Source organism: Rhinolophus sinicus, linkage group LG06 (assembly GCF_036562045.2).
Source record: "Rhinolophus sinicus isolate RSC01 linkage group LG06, ASM3656204v1, whole genome shotgun sequence".
Taxonomy (NCBI): Eukaryota; Metazoa; Chordata; class Mammalia; order Chiroptera; family Rhinolophidae; genus Rhinolophus; species Rhinolophus sinicus.
Genome location: NC_133756.1, coordinates 25,432,181 through 25,450,932, shown reverse-complemented (window position 1 = coordinate 25,450,932; position 18,752 = coordinate 25,432,181). Strand labels below are relative to the sequence as shown.

Here is an 18,752-nt window from a genome sequence, read left to right as displayed (position 1 = left end):
TTGTCTAGACAGAGTTTTAAACTAATAAAACAGAATAGAAGTTAGTCTGCTTTTTCTTATCACCATGAGCCAGTGATTCTGAACAAAGTCAGAAATGTAATATTCCTCCCTGCCAGAACAGTCCTGAGGAATGCTGCCAACCTCCCCCTTCCTTTGGTATACCACTGAGCTTAGCCACCATTTTGGATCACTCAAAACCACTTAGATGTGCAAGACAGACAGACAGACATTTGTTCATTAGGTGTATCCACCTTTTTAATCCATGAATATAGAATCCTCAGGAACCCCCTCTATGGCATGCTCTCAATTATCTCAGCTTTCTATAGGTCATGGGCAGCTAGGAATTTTGTTACTAAGTCATTAACCCCTCCAGATGACCTTCATTAGAAGACAGAGGGCCAGGACCCAGAGAGGCCATCAGGGATCAGTGTGCCCCTGCCCAAATGGCCATAACACACACTTCCTTTGCAGTCTCACCCCATAATGCCCTACAACAAAATCAAGGGAGGCAGAAAGGTTCCTCCATCCATGCGTCCATGGCTTCTGGGTACCTATTTCTAGATCCAGTTTCTCCCCAGACCTCCAGATTGATACAACTGGCTGCTTATCTCCATTTGAATGCCGAGTATACGATTCAAATATTAAATTCCCCCAAACTGGTCATAAATGTCTTACCTTTTTGTCCTGGCATGGAAAGCAATCTGTCCACTCGGACCAGTTGCTCAGCCGGCAGGTAAGTGCTGTGGGGGTGAAACTCTCAGCAGCCCGACTTATTCTCCTAAAGAGAAGACAGACTCCTGTTTCAAATTTAAAATTTTTTATTATGATGATTTTTATTTTTGCTATTAAAAATTCAGAAAGGTCTTTTAACATGAAGGTATCTTAATATGAAAACAGCTGCTGAATTTTTCCCAGGTTTATTGAGATGTGACTGACAAAAAATTATATATATTTAAAGGATACAATGTAATGGTTTGATATACATTGTGAAATGTTTACCATAATCAAGCTAATTAACATATCCATTACTTCACCTAGTTACCCTTTTTGAGGGAGTGAGAACACTTACAATCAACTCTTTTAGTAAATTTCAAGTACACGATACAGTATTATTAACCATTGTCACCTCACTGTGCATTACATCTCCAGAACTCATTCATCATATAACCCACAATTTGTACTCCACCCTCTCCCCATGTTCCCCACTTCTCAGCCCCGTGGAACCACCTACTCTCTGGTTCTATGACTTCAACTTTTTTAGATTCCACATATGAGAGAGATCATGCAGTATTGTTTTCTCTGTCTGGCTTATTTCACTTTGCATAATGTCCTCCAGTTTCATCCACGTTGTCACAATTGGCAGGATTTCCTTCTTTTTTTCACGGCTGAACAGAAGCTGAATTTTCTAATTTGTAAACTTTGCCCATTGATTTGGGCATCTGGGTACCTGTAGCAGCAGAACTCAAGGTAATATCATAAGATATTCCCTTAGTCTTCAAGTTATCTGGAGGTGGGAGTGGAGATAGAGCAGGGAATGCACAATTATTCTTACTTGGAAGGCTCGGCTGTAGGGATACTTCCAACACTTGAATGGCTTTGCCTTCGTTCTTAAGAATTGCATGTGCTGTTTTTAAAACAAACAATATATGGCCTAGTGCCCTTTCTTTTTTTCCAATTTCTTTTATTGTGGTAAAATACAGATAATATAAAATGTAGTGCCTTAGCTATTTTTAAGTGCACAGTTCAGTGGCATTAAGTACATTCACATTGTTGTACAACCACCACTACCATCCATGTCCAGAACTCTTTCCCTGCATCAATTATGATATACAAAATGTAAATAAAGAAAACAGCTATGCACATACATGTTTCTTTCAGTTAATCATGGTTTTAGGAAATAAAGAATGAAAATGTATTGTGTTCTTACTGTACGCAGGTACGATGCTAGAGGACTGATATAAAAATCTCTCTTTTAAACCTATATGAATATTACATTGATCAAATTATTCTAGTTTTAGAGAAACAAGGACTGAGGAGGGCTAACATTTTTTGAAGAGCCAGAGTAACAGAAAGCCCAGTGGTTAAGAACACAGGGTCTGGGGTGAGAAGCTTGAGTTTGAATCTTAGCCGTGTGCTAACTTTGAAAATTTAAGCAAAGTACTTAACATCTCTGGGCTACAGTATTTCCCATCTGTAAAACTCTGTTAAAAATAACATTACCTAGCATTATTGAAAGCACGTTAAAATGCTTATGCAGTATTTATGAAAGGTTGGCTTTTATTATTACACTCTAAGGCATTACATGGATGATCTCATTTAATCTCTATAATGATCCTAGGAGGTAAATGTTACCAGCCCAATTTTATATATAAGAAAGTTAAAACTCCTTAAAGCTTAGTAACCCCTGAAGCCTTAGCTCAGGGGTGACAGAGGCAGAATTTGAACTAGTTGGTTTGATGACAAAGCCTATTTCCTGTTCCTCATCATGCTGGCCTGGCTCCAAACCTGAGCCTCTTCCCACAGCATCGCTGCTACTGCTGCAGTTTCAAAGCCTGGTCAGCCCACTGGGCAAAGTAGGAAGGTTATCTGTTACCACCAGAACTGCCACAACCCATGATAGCCAGGGAGCTTCTGCTGTGACGAATGGCACAATTCTCTCCCTAGTGTGTGGGGGGGTAAATGCTTTAAATTTCATGCTACTTATGTCATGCGCTGCTATTCGCAATGAACGATGACATCTAAGCAGAAAGCCTAGACAAGGAGTCCTGAGATAGGAAAGTGATGGTCATCCTTAGCACTGGTTCTCAAACTTGGGTCCCAGGACCTTTTTACACTCACACATTATTGAGGGCTTCAGAGAGGTTTTGTTTAAGTGGGCTAAGTCTATCAATATTCACAGAATTCGAAATCGAAACTGAGAAAAATTTAAAATACATATCTATTTAAAATTACAGTAACAAATCTATTACATGTTACCATATATAACATAATTTTTAGAAAAAATACCTTTCTAAGAATAATAATTAGTGGAAGGAGTATCATTGTTCTGTATTTTTTAAAATACCTTTAATGTCTGGTTTAGTAGAAAGCAGTGACATTCTCATTTCTGCTTCTTCATTCAATCTGTTGCTTTGGTTGACCTCTATGCAGAAAATCCTGCCTGATACACTTATGTAGTTGAAAAAGTTGTATAGTTGAATATTTTAATAGTCTTTTCAGTTAACTGTGATCATGTTTCTTCGATACTACACCAAAACTTGACAAATGGTCATTTCTTAAATATTAGTTCCAATGTGGAACCTGAAAGCATATCAGTGAAATTTTTGTTCCTTGTGACATTAAATCTATTGGTACACTTTGAATAGCTCTGATACCCATACATGATTTTTGTAACATCAGTCGTTAGAAATTTGGAAAATAATGTTTCACTGAGTATATATGTCTTAATAATATTGACACATTTTTATATAATATAAAAAGACAAATTTATTAAAATCCCCAATTAGCTCATCAAGGTCATGGTATTGGATGTTTTCCAAAATTTTAATTTTTGCTTTAAAATTCTAATTGTATCATTGGTAACAAATAACGTTATTTCGTTTCCTTGTGAAGTGATAGGCTTTCTGTTCAATTTTGAGACAATGTCTGGGAAATATCTAAGCCTGAATAACTGTAGTGTGGCAGTTACCCTGTTGAATAAAAATGATGTTCCCAGAAAAAAGTGGCTGCTTTGACTTACAACTCAAATGATTGCTTTTTCTCAAGATAGTCATCATACGTCAGTGCAGCAGACGTTCTTTATGCATTCTTCCCATTTTGACACAGAAGATTCAAATAACGTGTATTCAAAGATTGAGGTTTAATAAAATTAATAATTCTTACTGTTTCAGAAAGGACTTTCTTAAGTAAGCTTAATTTCTTTCCTGCGAGTTTAGTGTCACTACCCTAATTTATACCAAGGCCACAGTAGTTTTACCTGCCATTCCTTTTGCACCATCAGTGCAAATATAAACAGTAAATAGAGCAAATGTTTTAGTATCACTGTGATATTGTTTTGAACTCACAGGACACCCCCCCCAAAAAAAAAAAAAAGATCTTAGGGACTCCCTGGAATCTATAGATCATACTTTGAGAAACTCTGATCCATAAAATGATGCTAATAAAAACACTACCCTTACTATCCCTTTAAATAAAACTTCTGTGCTCCGCTCACAATATTCCTCTCTATCCCAATTCCTTTCATTGCTTTGGAAGACCTCATCATCTCTATAAATGAGCCATCCAACACTCTGTGCTCTCAGTTGCTCCTTTTCCTCATTTCTGATGACCTGTTTCTTCATTCTACTGCCTTCCATGGTCACATCCCAGAACTTCACACTTTCTGAATCAGCTCCTCCTCCAAATCACTAATTCATGAGTCACCTGTGAAGAGTTATTTGGGGCTCCACAACCTCTTCTCATCTTTCTTATATGCTCAAGGATTCCCTTCTGTTTGGGTCTTACTGGGCCCTTCATTCTCTTGACACCTAAGCTTTCTCTCTATCAATAAGACTCCCTCCTATTTTTCATTTCTCTTTATAAGTAGTTTTGATTCCATGATCCATAATTTAAAAATCTAAACTATATCCTAAATTTTTGGACCCCACTATTCCCTTGATGACACCTACCTATAAAACCCAATCCTGAATTAATCCAACTATCTCCCTCTTTACCTAGTTAACTCATAAATATCTTTCAATTTCATTGTATATTTCAGTTCCAGGGAAACATTATTCAATACCGAGACGGCTTCCATACCTTCCTTCATATTATATGATTTGGTTAAGCTCTGCACACCTTCTTCTCAATACTTAATTATCACACTTGTCCTATATGCATAATTTCTGTTTTCTCCAGCAAATTGTAATGTTTTCTATGAAAGCAGGTACTATCTGTACATTTGCTACTGAAGTCATCGTGCCAGACCCAAGGACGCTGCTCAGTGAATGTTTAGGAAAGGAAAAATATAAGGAAGGGAGGGAAGAAGAGAGCACAGGAGGGAGGGAGGGAGGCAGGGAGGGAAGCAAGAAAGAGGAAGAAAGGAAGGAGACAGAATGATACCAATTTATGGAAATAGTGTGACATTGTTTCGAGATTTATTTGAACCTAATTTTCAATTAGAATCTAAATAATCCTGGTATCTAGATATTAAAGTGGCTTAAGGATTGGTCCATATGTCATTTTGCCAATAGCTTATCCTAATAATAAAAGATTGAAGCATAGGAACATGAAGAAAGACAAGGGTTCTAATTATCAAAAAGTGGGAGAGAAGATACAAGACAAAGGTTTTGGAGCAAAAAATGACTCCAGCATTAGTTCTGCGTCTCACTGTGGAATTGTCAAGATAATGTCATTGGAAACCCACAGAGACTGCATTATTATGTCAAAATGGAAGGAAACAGTATTAATGGATGGAAGCAAAAGCTTACACAGAGCAGTGCTGTATTGTTGCAGTTTTAAAAGCTTTGTGACATGATGTCTAGACAGAAGCATACATAGTAATGCTATCACTGAAGCAAGAGTACAGAAGGTACACGAGGACCATTCATTAACTCATTACAAGGCTCCAACCTTCTACCAGTATCAATATGACCAGCATTTTCTCTTCTCATCCCAATGAATTTTTTAATGTAGTTTATTTTTTGTGGATTATAAAAGTAATACATTCTCATTAAAGAGAACATAGAAAAGATTATAAAAGAAAAAGATTGCTCCAAGTCCTGCCACCATTAATATTTTGTTTTATTTCCTTTCACTTTTTATTTTAATAACATACGAGGTCATACTGGCTATTGCATTTTATATCCTGATTTTCCACTCGATATTGTAGCAGAAATGTAAACTATTGATGATGGCTATACATTGTACCACTTCCCTAACATCAAACCATTAGATTATTGAGCACCCAGCTTTTCTGTATTCTGAGTTATTTACTGAAGATTTATTCTGTAGAGTGAGATGGCTGACTTAAAGGACACAAATGAGATTTTTAAAGCTTAGGACACATATGGCCAAATAGCTTTTCCAAAATAATTGTATGTGTTTTTGTGTTTTTTTTTCAATTACTTAAGGAACCATGAATAAATTTGTGGCCTAGGAAATCTTGGCAAACAGTTTTAAAGCATCTCCCAGCTACTGAAAACCTACTCAAGCAATAAGACATTTAATAAAGAGAACTGGGGTTCGGGAGTCTTTGATTCTAGTCTTCAGTTGGCATGTGCCTTTCTGGGCTACTATTCAATTTTATTTAACTATCTGGCTTTCAGTTTTTTTCCTCTGCAGAATCACGCACGTTAATATAGTTCTATTGTAGGGTTTCTCAAAGTGTGCTCTGTGGAGCACCACTTCCTGAGATATGCACCTGAGACGGAGGAAGAAAACAAAAGTCACATAGTCAAATACATTTAGATAAGTTGCATACAACATACTACTTTTGGATATTTTAAATGCCCAACAACATATTAAAGGCTCTGAGAAGTTCTGCATCTTATTTAACTTAACCCAGCATTCACCCAGTTTTTTTAACACAGGTTGTTTCTTTTTTCATGTACTATCTGTAAGACTATGTAATCCAGTAAAGAAATACTGATGTAGCAGAAAAGGGTTTAGAGTCCACCAAACATGTATTTAAATCCAGTTTTTGCTACTTACTAAATTTCAAGTTTCTTATAGCTAAAAAACAGGGATAAGAACTTGTGTTGACTATGGAGTGAGATCATGTATGGAAAGCCCCCAGCACAAGCCTAACATACATGTTAGTTTCTTATCTCTAACTTTCTCAACCCCATACATGCTCATCAAATCTCTCCATTGTTGTCAAAAATGTATTGAATGCCTACTCTTTATAGATCTGTGGACTAGTGTGATGCTTCCCATCTGCCTATTTAAATAGGGTGGCATATTGCCCAAAGGGCATAAAACCTTGAGTTGAACATACAACTTCGAAGTCAAATGCTTGACCCCAGTATGTGGCCCCCACAGCGATTTCAATCACAAAATAATTAATTAGCTACCAATCTTAAACCAGAAGGTCAGAAGCCCCAATCCCAATTATTGCCAGGGGGCCACCTAATAAATTGGCTGAGCTTATATTCAAAGCTGATTGTCACTAATTATATAATCTTGAGCCAACCCCATTCAGTTCCATGGAAATGACATCATGAAACTGAAGTCTTTGAAAGTGCTGAGTCTCCAGGGACCTCCATGTTGCTAAATCCAGTGGAATGTATTCTGCCTTGGTCTTCGGTGCCCTCCTTCAACCATTACTTCCTTCTTGAAATCTTTCCTCTCTTGGCCTTCTTCATCACCACACTTCCTTGCTCCCTTCCTACCTCAATGGCCAGTTCTCTTTGACTTCTCTGAACACTGGAATTCCTCAGGGTACAGCTGTGCCTTTCTTCTTTTGCTGCTTTTTCTCACTTTAAAGAAAGTGAGATCCATTTCCTGGGCTCCACGTATCATCTGTATTAATGCCTCCTAAATGTAGATCTTCAACCTAAACCATTCCTCTGAAATCCTGTTTTGTTTATCCTGCTGCCCATTTTATATCTCCATTAGGTGCTGGCTTCTCAGGCATGGCAAACTTAATGGCTCCAAACCCAAACTCTTGATTTTCTCCTTCGTACCAGCTCCTCTCAGTTTTACCCACATCAGTAAGTGGAACTAGCAAAACATGCAATTGCTGACGCCAGATCCATAGCAGTCTTTAATTCCTTCCTTTCCCTCGCCTCCCCCCTCCCCCTAACATCCAGTCTTTGAGAAACTTCTGTCAATTTTACCTTCAAAATGTATCTCAAATATCTTCTCTTCTGCCTATTTCTACTGCCCCTGTCCTAATTGAAGGCACTGTTATCTCTCACCCAGATCATTGCTGTGACCTCCAATGGGCCAAGATTTCCCACTTTACCTTCCTCCACTCCCTTCTTGGCACAGCCACCAGGATGACTTTTTAAAATTAGAAATCAGCTAATATCCATTCTCGAGTTCCATTTGTTGGGCTTCGCATGCCATTTATATTAAAGCCTCCAACCTAGTGTTTGACCACCCTCCCATGTTTCCTTTGGGTTTCTTTGTGTTTTTATGACACATAGACTAAAATCCAAATTCTTCATCATGGTGTCTTTGGTCATCTGTGATCCGGGCCCTGGCCACCTTTCTGACATTCTCTCCTGGCACAATCCCTTGCTTTTACGCTTCTCCCATCCTTCAGGTCCGCCAGTGGGAAGAGCCATTTCCCACGGAGGACTCAAAAACATGCTGGTCTCTCCTCTGCTCATCCTGTGGTTTCTCCTTACCCTCCTTAATATCTCAGCTTAAACCCCACCCCCACAGAGAAATGCCCCCCCCCCGCCAGCCAGCCTATTTCAGATTGCTCTGATATCCTCTATCAAAGAGCCCTCTTTGTTTCCTTCCTAATATTTATTACAATTTTTGCTAAAATATTTTGTTTACATGCTTATTGACTGACCCTATCAATGCACCATAAATGCCATGAGGGCAGGGTCATTATCTGTTTAGTTCACCACCTAGGACCCAGCATACCTGAAACATTTAATAAAATCTTACAGGAACCCTAACATTGAAAACATATAACTTCTGCATTTTAATGGTAAGCTTTTATTTTTTATAAGCTCATGTTTACCGTCTGCTTATTATAAAGTCTTAATAGAAAAATGGAGTTGTCTGAGAAAAACATTTTAACACAATGGTGATGATATAAGATTTTATTTGGGGGGGAAAAGAGGAGTGCCATTGTTAAAATTTTTTTAAAGTTTGAAATCACTGACCAATCTAGAAGATCCATGACAATTGGCACATTAAAAATTTGTTCTAATTTTTGTCAACCATCAGAGAGAATGGAGATACCCCCAAAATGACAATAACAATCATGCAATACCATTGCCAACAGCTTTCACTGAATGCTTACTAAGGACGAGGCATTATTCTAAGTACTTTTCATGCATTTAATTCTTTCTCTTATTTTCCTCCCATTTTATAGCTAAGAAAACGTAAATAACTTGCCTGAGATCACACAAATAGTAAATGCCAGTGCTAGAATGTGAACCCAGTCAAGTTACTTCACCGTGTAGTTTCCCATTTTCAAAGCCAGGGTCAGACATGCCGGCATTAGACTCGAAGACCTCATGATTTCCTCCTTCAGCACTTTAGAAAAGTATTTAATTAGCTCTCTTTTGCCTTGACTTCAAATTTGCCTCTTCACTGGTCTGTCTTATTTGATAAGTTCATCAAACATCAAGACTCTTTGTTCATTTTCAAAAAGGATTACAATGATAAGCTTTTATAATTAAGAGCATCTCAGCAGAGATGTCCTTTACCACAGTTCTCTTGCCTTTATCTTCTGATTATTAGAGATACAGTTTCTGATTTTTTTTTCTAAATTGTATTTGCTTTAAATACGAGTTGCAAATTCACTACTTATGAACACGTCTTCCCCCGTTCTGAACTGTTACTTAAAGAAAATGTCATCTCTCTTGCTGTACCATTTAAAAACAATAATGATTCAAAATTGAATCATCCAACACGAATTTGAATAAAATAATTCTAATTACAATCTTCAATGTTTGGGAGTAGGGACTGCATTAAAACTGTCCCAAAGGTGAAATAAAGGGCTGTTTAAGCACCAGGAAATACTTAATGTTGAGTATAAAAAATCATGAGGCCAGGTTAGAAAATCAAGGGAATGGAATGGGCAAAATGCAATTTCCATAGGAAAATACCACTTCCATTCATTACCTCACACCAAAAGGTTTCTATGAAATGATGAGCATCTCTGCACTCTCCTGCCTTTCCCAAGATGGTTTTATGTAACTTATCTAATTTTATCTTCCCCCAACACTATGAGATAGATACTCTTATGATTCACAAACAGATAAAAAGAGGTTAACTGTCCAACATTACTCAAGAGAACTATTATTTATTAAGCTGAGTATATTTTATATCCAGGATTGTATTTCATGTTCATTAACTCTTACAGACGAGACATTATTATTCTCATTTTACAGATAGGGAAACCGAAGTCAAATAAATTGATTTCCTCCAGTTTACTACCCAGCTCCTGAACACTGGAGCTGTGATCTGCACACAGGCCCCTAAGACTCCAAGTGCACGCTCTTTTCACTGTCTGCTAGTGTGTCACTGGATTAATAATAGCGTGAAAAGAAATCCCATTCCAACCTCAACAGCCTGTTGCAAACATGAAGGCATCTTAGTTCCCCACCAGATGATTTCTATGTGCAAATTTTGCAGAGACATATGGCTGACTCACCAGTTCACCTTCTCCTCTATGGTTCCCCCAGGCTGACAAGTCATCAAAGACAAGATGAAGAAAGCAACAGCAAACATCTCATCAAGAAGCCACCACCTTATATTACCTAGAAGCAATAAAACAATCTATTCAGGGAGTTGGGGTCAAAGATGTCTACAGCTGGGGCACATAAGAGCTAATGTTTGAAACTAATAAAACTTACTCAATTCTCATTCGGATGTGGTTAATTAGTTACTAAGTTATTGATTAGCCAAACACCCTAAAATCCCAGACACCAAAGGCCGCTGTCCTTCAGACCTTTTGCAAAACACTATCCATATGATTGAGAAAGGGGAGCTATTTCTTTAACCAATACCAGCTTAGCAAAGGGATCATATATTCAGAATGAGGCATAAGCCAAACCAAGATACAGTTCCAGAATTCATGGCCTTTTTGAGGGGCTCTTGGAACTTCTGAGGTCAGATCAATTTGTTTTGCAAGACTGAAACAAGGCTAATACTGGTATATCAGCTCAGCCATAGACAACCAACAAAACATAGGAAATACTGTTATATGGAGGTTCTACAATATACTACCAAACATCTGACCTGAGAAGTATGGGTAATTGAAAGGACTTTCCACTTTTCATCCAGACGTTGGATATCATTAAGAGCTAGCATATTTGTGGCTTGAGGGGACCAAATGCCTTAAATGGATATCTCCAGAAGCATTCCTAGGATGACAGTAACAGCTACACATCTGGACTGATGATACCAGGCACATATTCACTCTTTTACTCTTTCAGTCGTGATGGGCATTTCATAATGTTTTTACTGAAGATGTCGGTGTTACCAGAGGTGTTACACCTGGACACCCTTGAGGCAGCTCAGCATGGCACATCTGAAACCCTCTTTTTTTCCACCAACTCCCTAGCCTTCTCCCTCCCTCCCTTCCTATCCCATCCAGAGTTCAAGTTCCTGACACAGGTCCAAAGACTCTCCTGGGGAGTATAGCTCAGGTTTTCCTCCACCAGTTCTACAGCTGTTCTTGTGGGGAGCAGATCTCTCCCTAAAACAGTGGTCTCAACTAGGTGTGATTTTGCCGCTCCGGGGACATTTGGCAATGACCAGAGAGATTTATGGTTGTCACAACTTTGGAAGTTGTGCTACTGGCATCTAGTGGGTAGAGGCCAGGGCTGCTGCTAAACATCCTACTATGCACAGGACAGCCTCCCACAACAAGGAATTATCTGACCCAAAATGTCAATAGTGCCCAGGTTGGGAAACAATGCCCCACAAAAAGTCCGGTCTCCCTTTCCATTGACCCTTGTAATTGGGGTGAATTACTTTCCTAATTTTTACACATAGGCAATATCATCCCTGATGGCTTTCTCCTCACCCCAGACCCCAGCAGCATTCAGGACTCGTCCTTAACCTCTGCCAGCCGGGTATCAACCTCCACCGCTCAACATGGTCACTTCCGTCTATCACATATCTTCTGCAATATTTTTCCTCTAAGCTTCTTTCCTTCATTCTCACTGTCTCTGGTCCATTTCAGAGCATCGGCTCTCTCTGAAACTATCATAGCAGACTCCTACTGGGCCACTGTTTCTCCTCACTCCAAACCTCCCTGTACATTGTTGCTGAATTCATCTTCAAGGAAACTGCCTCCAACATCGCTCTCGTGCAAAGAAACCTTCAGTGGCTCTCCCATGACCGTAAGATTAGAAGTCCAAGTTCTTCCATAAATGGGCCCAACCTATCCATGCAACCTTATCCTCTACAACCCTCTAATTTTCCCCCGCATTGTAGTCCAGTTTTCCCTTACCTTTCTCACTGCTGCGACTTTACTCATGCTGGACCCTCTACCTGAACTTCCTTTATCCATTATCTTCTACCCTCTGCCCAATGTCTTCTCAAATAGCAGGTCCATCCTGTATCCTTGGTGTATGGCCCCATCTGCACGAAATCTCCTTGTTATCTTTGAACCTTATAAAGACATTACCAGCGATTTTCATTTTTGCCTCATATGTTTTTGCAGGGAAATGGGGTATGTCTTGAGCATGAAAGTTTCTTTACGGTATAATCTGTGTCTGATTCTTCTTTATAAACACCTATATCACTTACTACTAAATCTTTAGTAAGAAATATTTGTTGATTGCGTGAATTAGGAAATGAATCAATTAAAAATAGTTTACTATCTCATAATACCTTCAGGTATATTTTCTCATGTAATCCTCAAAATAATCTTGTGAGATAACTATTTTTATCATGAGGAGAATTCTGAGAGACAGTGACTAATGTGGAAAATGGCAGCACGATATACAGAGTAGCAGGCCCTGGGCCTGCCACATGACATGATTTAAAAAAAAAAAGTCTAATCTAATCTTCACAGGGACCTTGCAAGGCCAGTAATAATCGTGCTGTTTTGAAGATGAGGATATTGAGTTTCAGAGCGGTTAAGTAATTTGCCTGCAATCACATAGCTGGTGAATCTCAGGGTCGTGGATTTATAATCTGTCCAACTTCAAAACCTGAGATCTTTTTCAGTCTGGTCACACAACTGCGAAGCAGTATATCAAGACGCAGACCGGAGTCTTCTATCTCCAAGTCCAGGTCTCTGCCCATTCAGTATGCTTTAGCTCAGAGAATAAATGCCATTTCCAGGGGACAAAGAAAGCAAAATAAAGTGAGCGGAGAGCTAATCACAGGTAGGATCAAAAGAGAGCAAGCTAAGTCAAATGGGATCATTTCGTGCCTCTATGACTAAGTGTGGTGTGTGTATGTGTCGTGTGTGTGTGTGTGTGTGTGTGTGGGGTGTGTGTGTTGGGATGGGGGTGGGCACCTACCTTGAGCCAGAATGTTCTAAGATGAATGGGAAATGCCAAAGCATTTTTAAGTTTGTGTTTGTGGATTTCACCTTAATTGTAGCATTCTGTTATCAAAGATAGATAGTTATAAACCACCATGCAGAATAGACAGCGAGATGGCAATTCATTTTGAAAACACATTGCTTGTCTCATGAAAACACTTTCCACTATCTAAGTCAGCCTGTGAGTTATGGCCTCAAAGCGGGACATCCTGTGTTATCCCAGACTGCCACCACAGGGTGACATCCAGGTCTGTGCTCCCTGAAAAGTTTTGGAAACTCTATACCACATTCCCCATGCTGGGCCTGCAGCTTGCCCAGTGCAGACAGGAGATCACAATTCTGCAAATCTAATGCAAATGGAGACAATTTGCTAGAATGGAAAGAACACAGCTGTAGGTCCAAAAGCTCTACTAGCTAGTTATTGTCTCCTAGCTTCAGTTTCTTTATCTGTAAAATGGATAAAAGAATACCTATCAGGATAGGATCGGAGAGCTGAAGACGAAATAAGGAAATCTATCCTCAACTGGGAATTTTAAAGTTGTTGCTTGTTTATTTCAACAGGGCTTACCCTTCTCTCTGCTCCTCTTTTCCATTATCTGTTCATCGTCTGTCCTAAGCATGGGAAGGGGAAACCGGAAGAAAGGCGGAGCCTGGGAAAGAGAGTAATGGAGGAGGATGGAATGTGGGAGTGCACTTCCAGGGGCCCTCCTGAGCTGATTCTGAGGCCTTCTGGAGCAAGGCTGCTCCTACAGAAGCTGAGAAAATGACGTCAGCTGGAGGGCTCCAATGATAAATGCGTAGAAGGGCCCACTTCCCCTTCGCTGCTCAGGTTCCAGTACCATTCCAGCACCTCAAGGGGTTGAAAAGTTTGGGAGCAACTCAATGTAGCAATTTCAGCTTGGACATGGCCAGTGTCACGATGGCCAGAAGCAAATGGGGCTTCCTCAAGCAGCTTACTGGTTGGCAGTTCACACGGATGGCAAAGCAAAGAGTTTTGTGCGTTTGTTGAAGTGTTTTTCCAGGGTGTGTGTGTGTGTGTGTGTGTGTGTGTGTGTGTGTGTGTGTGTGTGTGTTGATGTGTTAGGGTTGCTCTCTCACCGCAAAAACCAGTAAAATATTCAACACAACACCCACACCCTGTCTGCCGACAATGGATGAGCATGCCCCGCCCACTGCCTTGCCTTCCCCACCCTGCTTTCTCAATCCTTTCTACAATTGCATGTCTATGACATCTGTTTTTTCCCCTGATTACTTTCATCAGTCCCAGACTGTGCCCAACAGACATTCGTGGTAGGTTTTCGGCTGGAAATGAAGTGGGGCTGGTTTAAGTAATTGGTCTCAATCAGAGGCTTTACAAGGATGGCGAATGCTTGCCTGCTGCTCCCCGCTTCATGTTCAAGCTCTGTATTTGCATTGAAGTGGTGGGATGAGAGGGAGTCAGTGTCTGGCTCATTAGCGTAGAAATTAAAGACCTTTCCTCAAAGAAGGCATTGAGCATTGTCAGCAGCTCGGGCCCAATCGGGGTGGTCCTTTGGGAAATTCCTGGTGGAATTTGGCTGCAGTAATAACCAGAGTCCGTTTTACACCTGAGCAAGTTCTCTGGGCTTCATCAGTTGATCAGTCGTCTTCTGTGATGCCTGTACTCACAGCATGGTGCAGGGTACCCCTTCTTCTGTTTCCATAGCACCCTGCTCGCATCTCCCTCTCTAAAAGACCACCAACTTGATGGTTTGTGATTTATCCCATTTGTGATTTCTGTGAACTCTAGGGAGACAGCGCTGGGCTGGCCCTGGGTCTCTGTGCACCAGATGTGTGAGAGTCAGCCCGGGGAACTAGCTCACAGCCCAGCCGACCACGTGTGCCCCACAAGCAGGCCATAAGGGACAGCAGCATGTGCAGAAGATACTAAAAACAATACTAAAATCACTAGCAGTCAATTGGCTTTATATGATCACCATGTGTAGGCAACTCTAAACAGTGTGGGAATCTCCTCCCACAGCGTTCTCTCCCCATTCCCTGCCAGCATCACACTGAAAGCTCTGGCCACTCTCTATTCCCTCCTCCACTGGGAGCTTCTTGAGGGCAGGGGCCATATTTTAAATCACCTTTGTGTCCCCAGTACTGGAACATAGTAGGTGCTCCTTATTTGTGCTTTATGTAGCAGAGTAGGAAGATAATACCTTTTAAGTCTAACCTGGGTTGAAATCCCAGCACCACCATTAACCAACTGTGCAATTTCAGACAAGTTATTTCACCACTCTGCCTTAATTACCCCTCCTATATACCTATATAATGGGTTTGATGGTAGTTTCATATATATATGAAATACATACCTAATGATTGATAAATGTTTGTTGAATTTACCTGAATCAAAAGGCATTTCCAGGCAAAAATCATGATGGATGCTGTTTCTCTTTGTAATCTTCTCACTCCCTGCCTTCTCCGTCATGGCCCCTCTCTTCCCGAAACACCAGAAACACCCTTCTGGGACCATGCAGGTGGGGGCTTGTTCTCAGCCGGTGCTTAGGGCACCATCTGAGGAGTCAATAAATGGAGCGAGGGTCACTGAGAAAATGATACAGTTGACCTTTGTGTGTGCCCTTTTTCTGTGTGTTTTAGGCATCTTTATGTTATCAGGCCACAGGTATTTACTGCTTCAATGAGGCTTCTGACAGATATTGTGGCCTTTAAGCCTCAAACCAGCAGTGACCCAATGGATTGATCAGTCAAAGGTAAGCGCTGGAGGCTGACCACGCCCATTTCGTTCACTGTTATACCACAAAGTAGCTGCGTGTCGTAACCAATCAGTTGTTACATTCGTTCCATCCTGGGATGGGGTTAGGTACGGGGTGGGCATGAAACACACACAGATGAAGAGAACACGCCCCTGCCATCGCACTGCCACGCCTCAGGGTGAGCGCCGTGGAGAGCTGCGTGGGGCAAGCTGGGAGAAGCCACGAAAGGCGGCTTATCTGTGATTTGGGCTCTGGAGGAGGCATGTGGGCAGGTAGAAGTTTCTGTAGGCACAGAGAGGAAGAAAGGGCATTCCAGATAGAGGAAGCAGCATGAAAAAAACCAGGAAGCCACAAAGGGACAATGGCTAGTTTGGGGCTCAATCAGCTGTCTGTGGGTACGATAAGCAAAGGCCACAGCAAAGGGCACGTTTTTGTTTTTTCTTTTTTGGCCAAGACTAAGATTTAGATTCATCCCTGAGGACGTGGAGAGGTACTGAACACATTGAAACAGCAGAGCCCCATGACCAGACTTGTACTTTGCACCCAGGGGGCACATGGGGGATGGATTGGAGAAGGCTGAGACAGGAGTCAGAGAAATTGGCTTAGAGACTGACTCCCAGAGACTGGAGCTCCACGCACCTGACGCACCTAGGGAAAGGCCTGGGGACACGAGGGAGTGGTGGGAACCCAGAAGCTCCAGAGTAAGGCCTCTGGATCCATATGCCAACTGTGCTGGATTGCATTGCGTGACCTGGAGACAATCACTTGGCATCTCTAGACCTCAGTGTCTACACCTGACAGATGGCTCATTCTCTACTGCCTCCTCCAGTCTGAAATCTTATACTTCTATAATCCCGATCTACGGTACCCAGCCTAGAGCTACAGGACTAGGGAATACATACATAAAATATGTGTATATGTATATTTCCAAACCGTTAAAATCCCTCTTAATACTTTTATTCAGGACTTGTATTCCCATGAGACACTTGAGATGTCAGTCTGTAATGAGACTGTCTCCCCACTCATAAAGCCAGGCTGTGTGGAGTGAGAGACAGAGCAGGATTAGCCTACTGTAAACAAATTTGGTCAGTCTCCTTCTAGGCAGTCTCGTTCCAGTTGAGTGCATTTCAGCAGCTCCTGGGTGAATCTTAATGCCTCCTATGTACACAGTTGTAACAAAATAATCATGTAGGCTCCCCTTTGTTGAGATTGCTGTGGGTTTCACTTCTCTAGCATCTCTGTGACAAAGCATGGGGCATGTGGGGGGGGGGCGGGGGGGAGCTGCTGCCTCAGGGAGGCAGTGCAAAGAAACTAGAAAGAGCCTAAGGCAGGACAGAGGGCACCTGGGTTTCAAGGCAAGTTCAGGCACTAATTTTCTTTGTAACCTTGCAAAAGTCACTTCAGCTTTCTGAGCCTCAGGTACCTCAACTGTAAAATGAGGCTGAGAACACCTGCCTCGCAGGCCTGCTGGAAAGAGTAATTGAGGTAATGTACACGAGAGCCTTCGTAAAGCTCTGTGGGCGAGGGGCCAGCGTCAAGGATCACAGGCCCAGCTTCCCTGTGCAAAGGGTCAGGGAGTCAGGGCAGGTAGAGAGCACACGGGAGAGCTAAGTGCAAAATTCTCGTCGGCATCTGCATCCTAGAGAACAGAAGAGGGACCGACCTGATGCCCCACAAACTGCCCTCTGATTGACACTGCCCTGAAGTTGGATGTAGGTTTCCACTGATGGAGCAGAAGGAAGAGCAGTAACGTTTGTGAGCTCGTGTGCTCTGCTGGCAATCTTTGCGACAGCTGGAGATGAGAGTTCTTTTTTTTTTTTTAACCTTTTATTTTTTTAATTTATTTTTAATAATAGATGAGAATTCTGATACCCAGTCCAAAGATGAGAAAACTGAGACCAGAAGAAGGAGGTAAGAGGGAAAGAGGATTTCAGACTAAGTTAGTCTGACTAAAATCTGCCTATGCTCCCTGTCTGTGGAATTACAAACACATGAAAATTCTATTTAGGTGGGGGACTGATGTATAGGAGGTTATGAAGAAAACAAATGATACATTTGGGGGAACTCTGCTGATCCTTTCATAGGGCGTCAGAGAGGATGAATCCATATCAGCAACTGTAAGCATCATGATGGCAGAGCTGTACTCACTGCAATATCCCCAGGACCCAGAACACTGCCTGAGACAGAGCAAGCACCCTGTAAATATTTGTTGAATGAACGAATGAACCCTGTGAAGCTCATAACCATCCCCTAGCTTTTCTGGCTGATCACAAATAGTAATAAAGGAAAACAAAGTCCTTCACATAATGTGTCCGAGGAATTTGCACATATTTATTGTACCAATTGTTTCCATTTCTACTGCTGTATAACAAACCACCCCAAAGCTCAGTGGCGGGAAACAACATTGATTAATTATTTCTCAAGATTCCGTGGAAGGTCAGTCATGGGCTACATTCAGCTGAGAGCTCAACTGGGGTGAGAGTGCATTCTTCAGCATTTCTCTCTGCATGGCCTCTCATCATGCAGTAATTTAACCAAGGCTACTTCATAGCCAGGCAGCTTCTGCTTATACCACACTTCTCAATGTCCCATTGACAAAGCAAGTTTCACGGCCAAGCCCAGGATCAGCGTGGGAAGGGACCACACAAGGGTGTCGATATCAGGACATATGCTTCATTGAGGCCAGTTGGCCACATCAATCTTTGTGAGCAGCACATAGTAATGAGTTTATATATGTAAAGCCGTTAGAAATGTGCCGGGCACTTAGTTTGTCCTGCTTAAGTATTAGTAATAGCTAATTATTATTAACAGCTAATTATAGCATATTACTATAATGAGTTTAA

General features: G+C 41.1%; 1 protein-coding gene across 1 annotated transcript in view; it reads right to left on the bottom strand.

Moving 5' to 3' along the window:
- Positions 1 to 10,505, bottom strand: part of C8A (complement C8 alpha chain) — a 56,209-nt gene extending 45,704 nt beyond the window's left edge. The window contains exons 1-2 of the mRNA XM_019742534.2: positions 10,325 to 10,505; positions 676 to 778 (exon numbers count right to left, since the gene is read on the bottom strand). Of these exons, the coding sequence (XP_019598093.2) occupies positions 676 to 778; positions 10,325 to 10,401 (180 nt within the window). The 5' untranslated portion in view covers positions 10,402 to 10,505. The remainder of the gene's footprint in view (positions 1 to 675; positions 779 to 10,324) is intronic.
- Between the last annotated feature and the right edge of the window lie 8,247 nt (positions 10,506 to 18,752).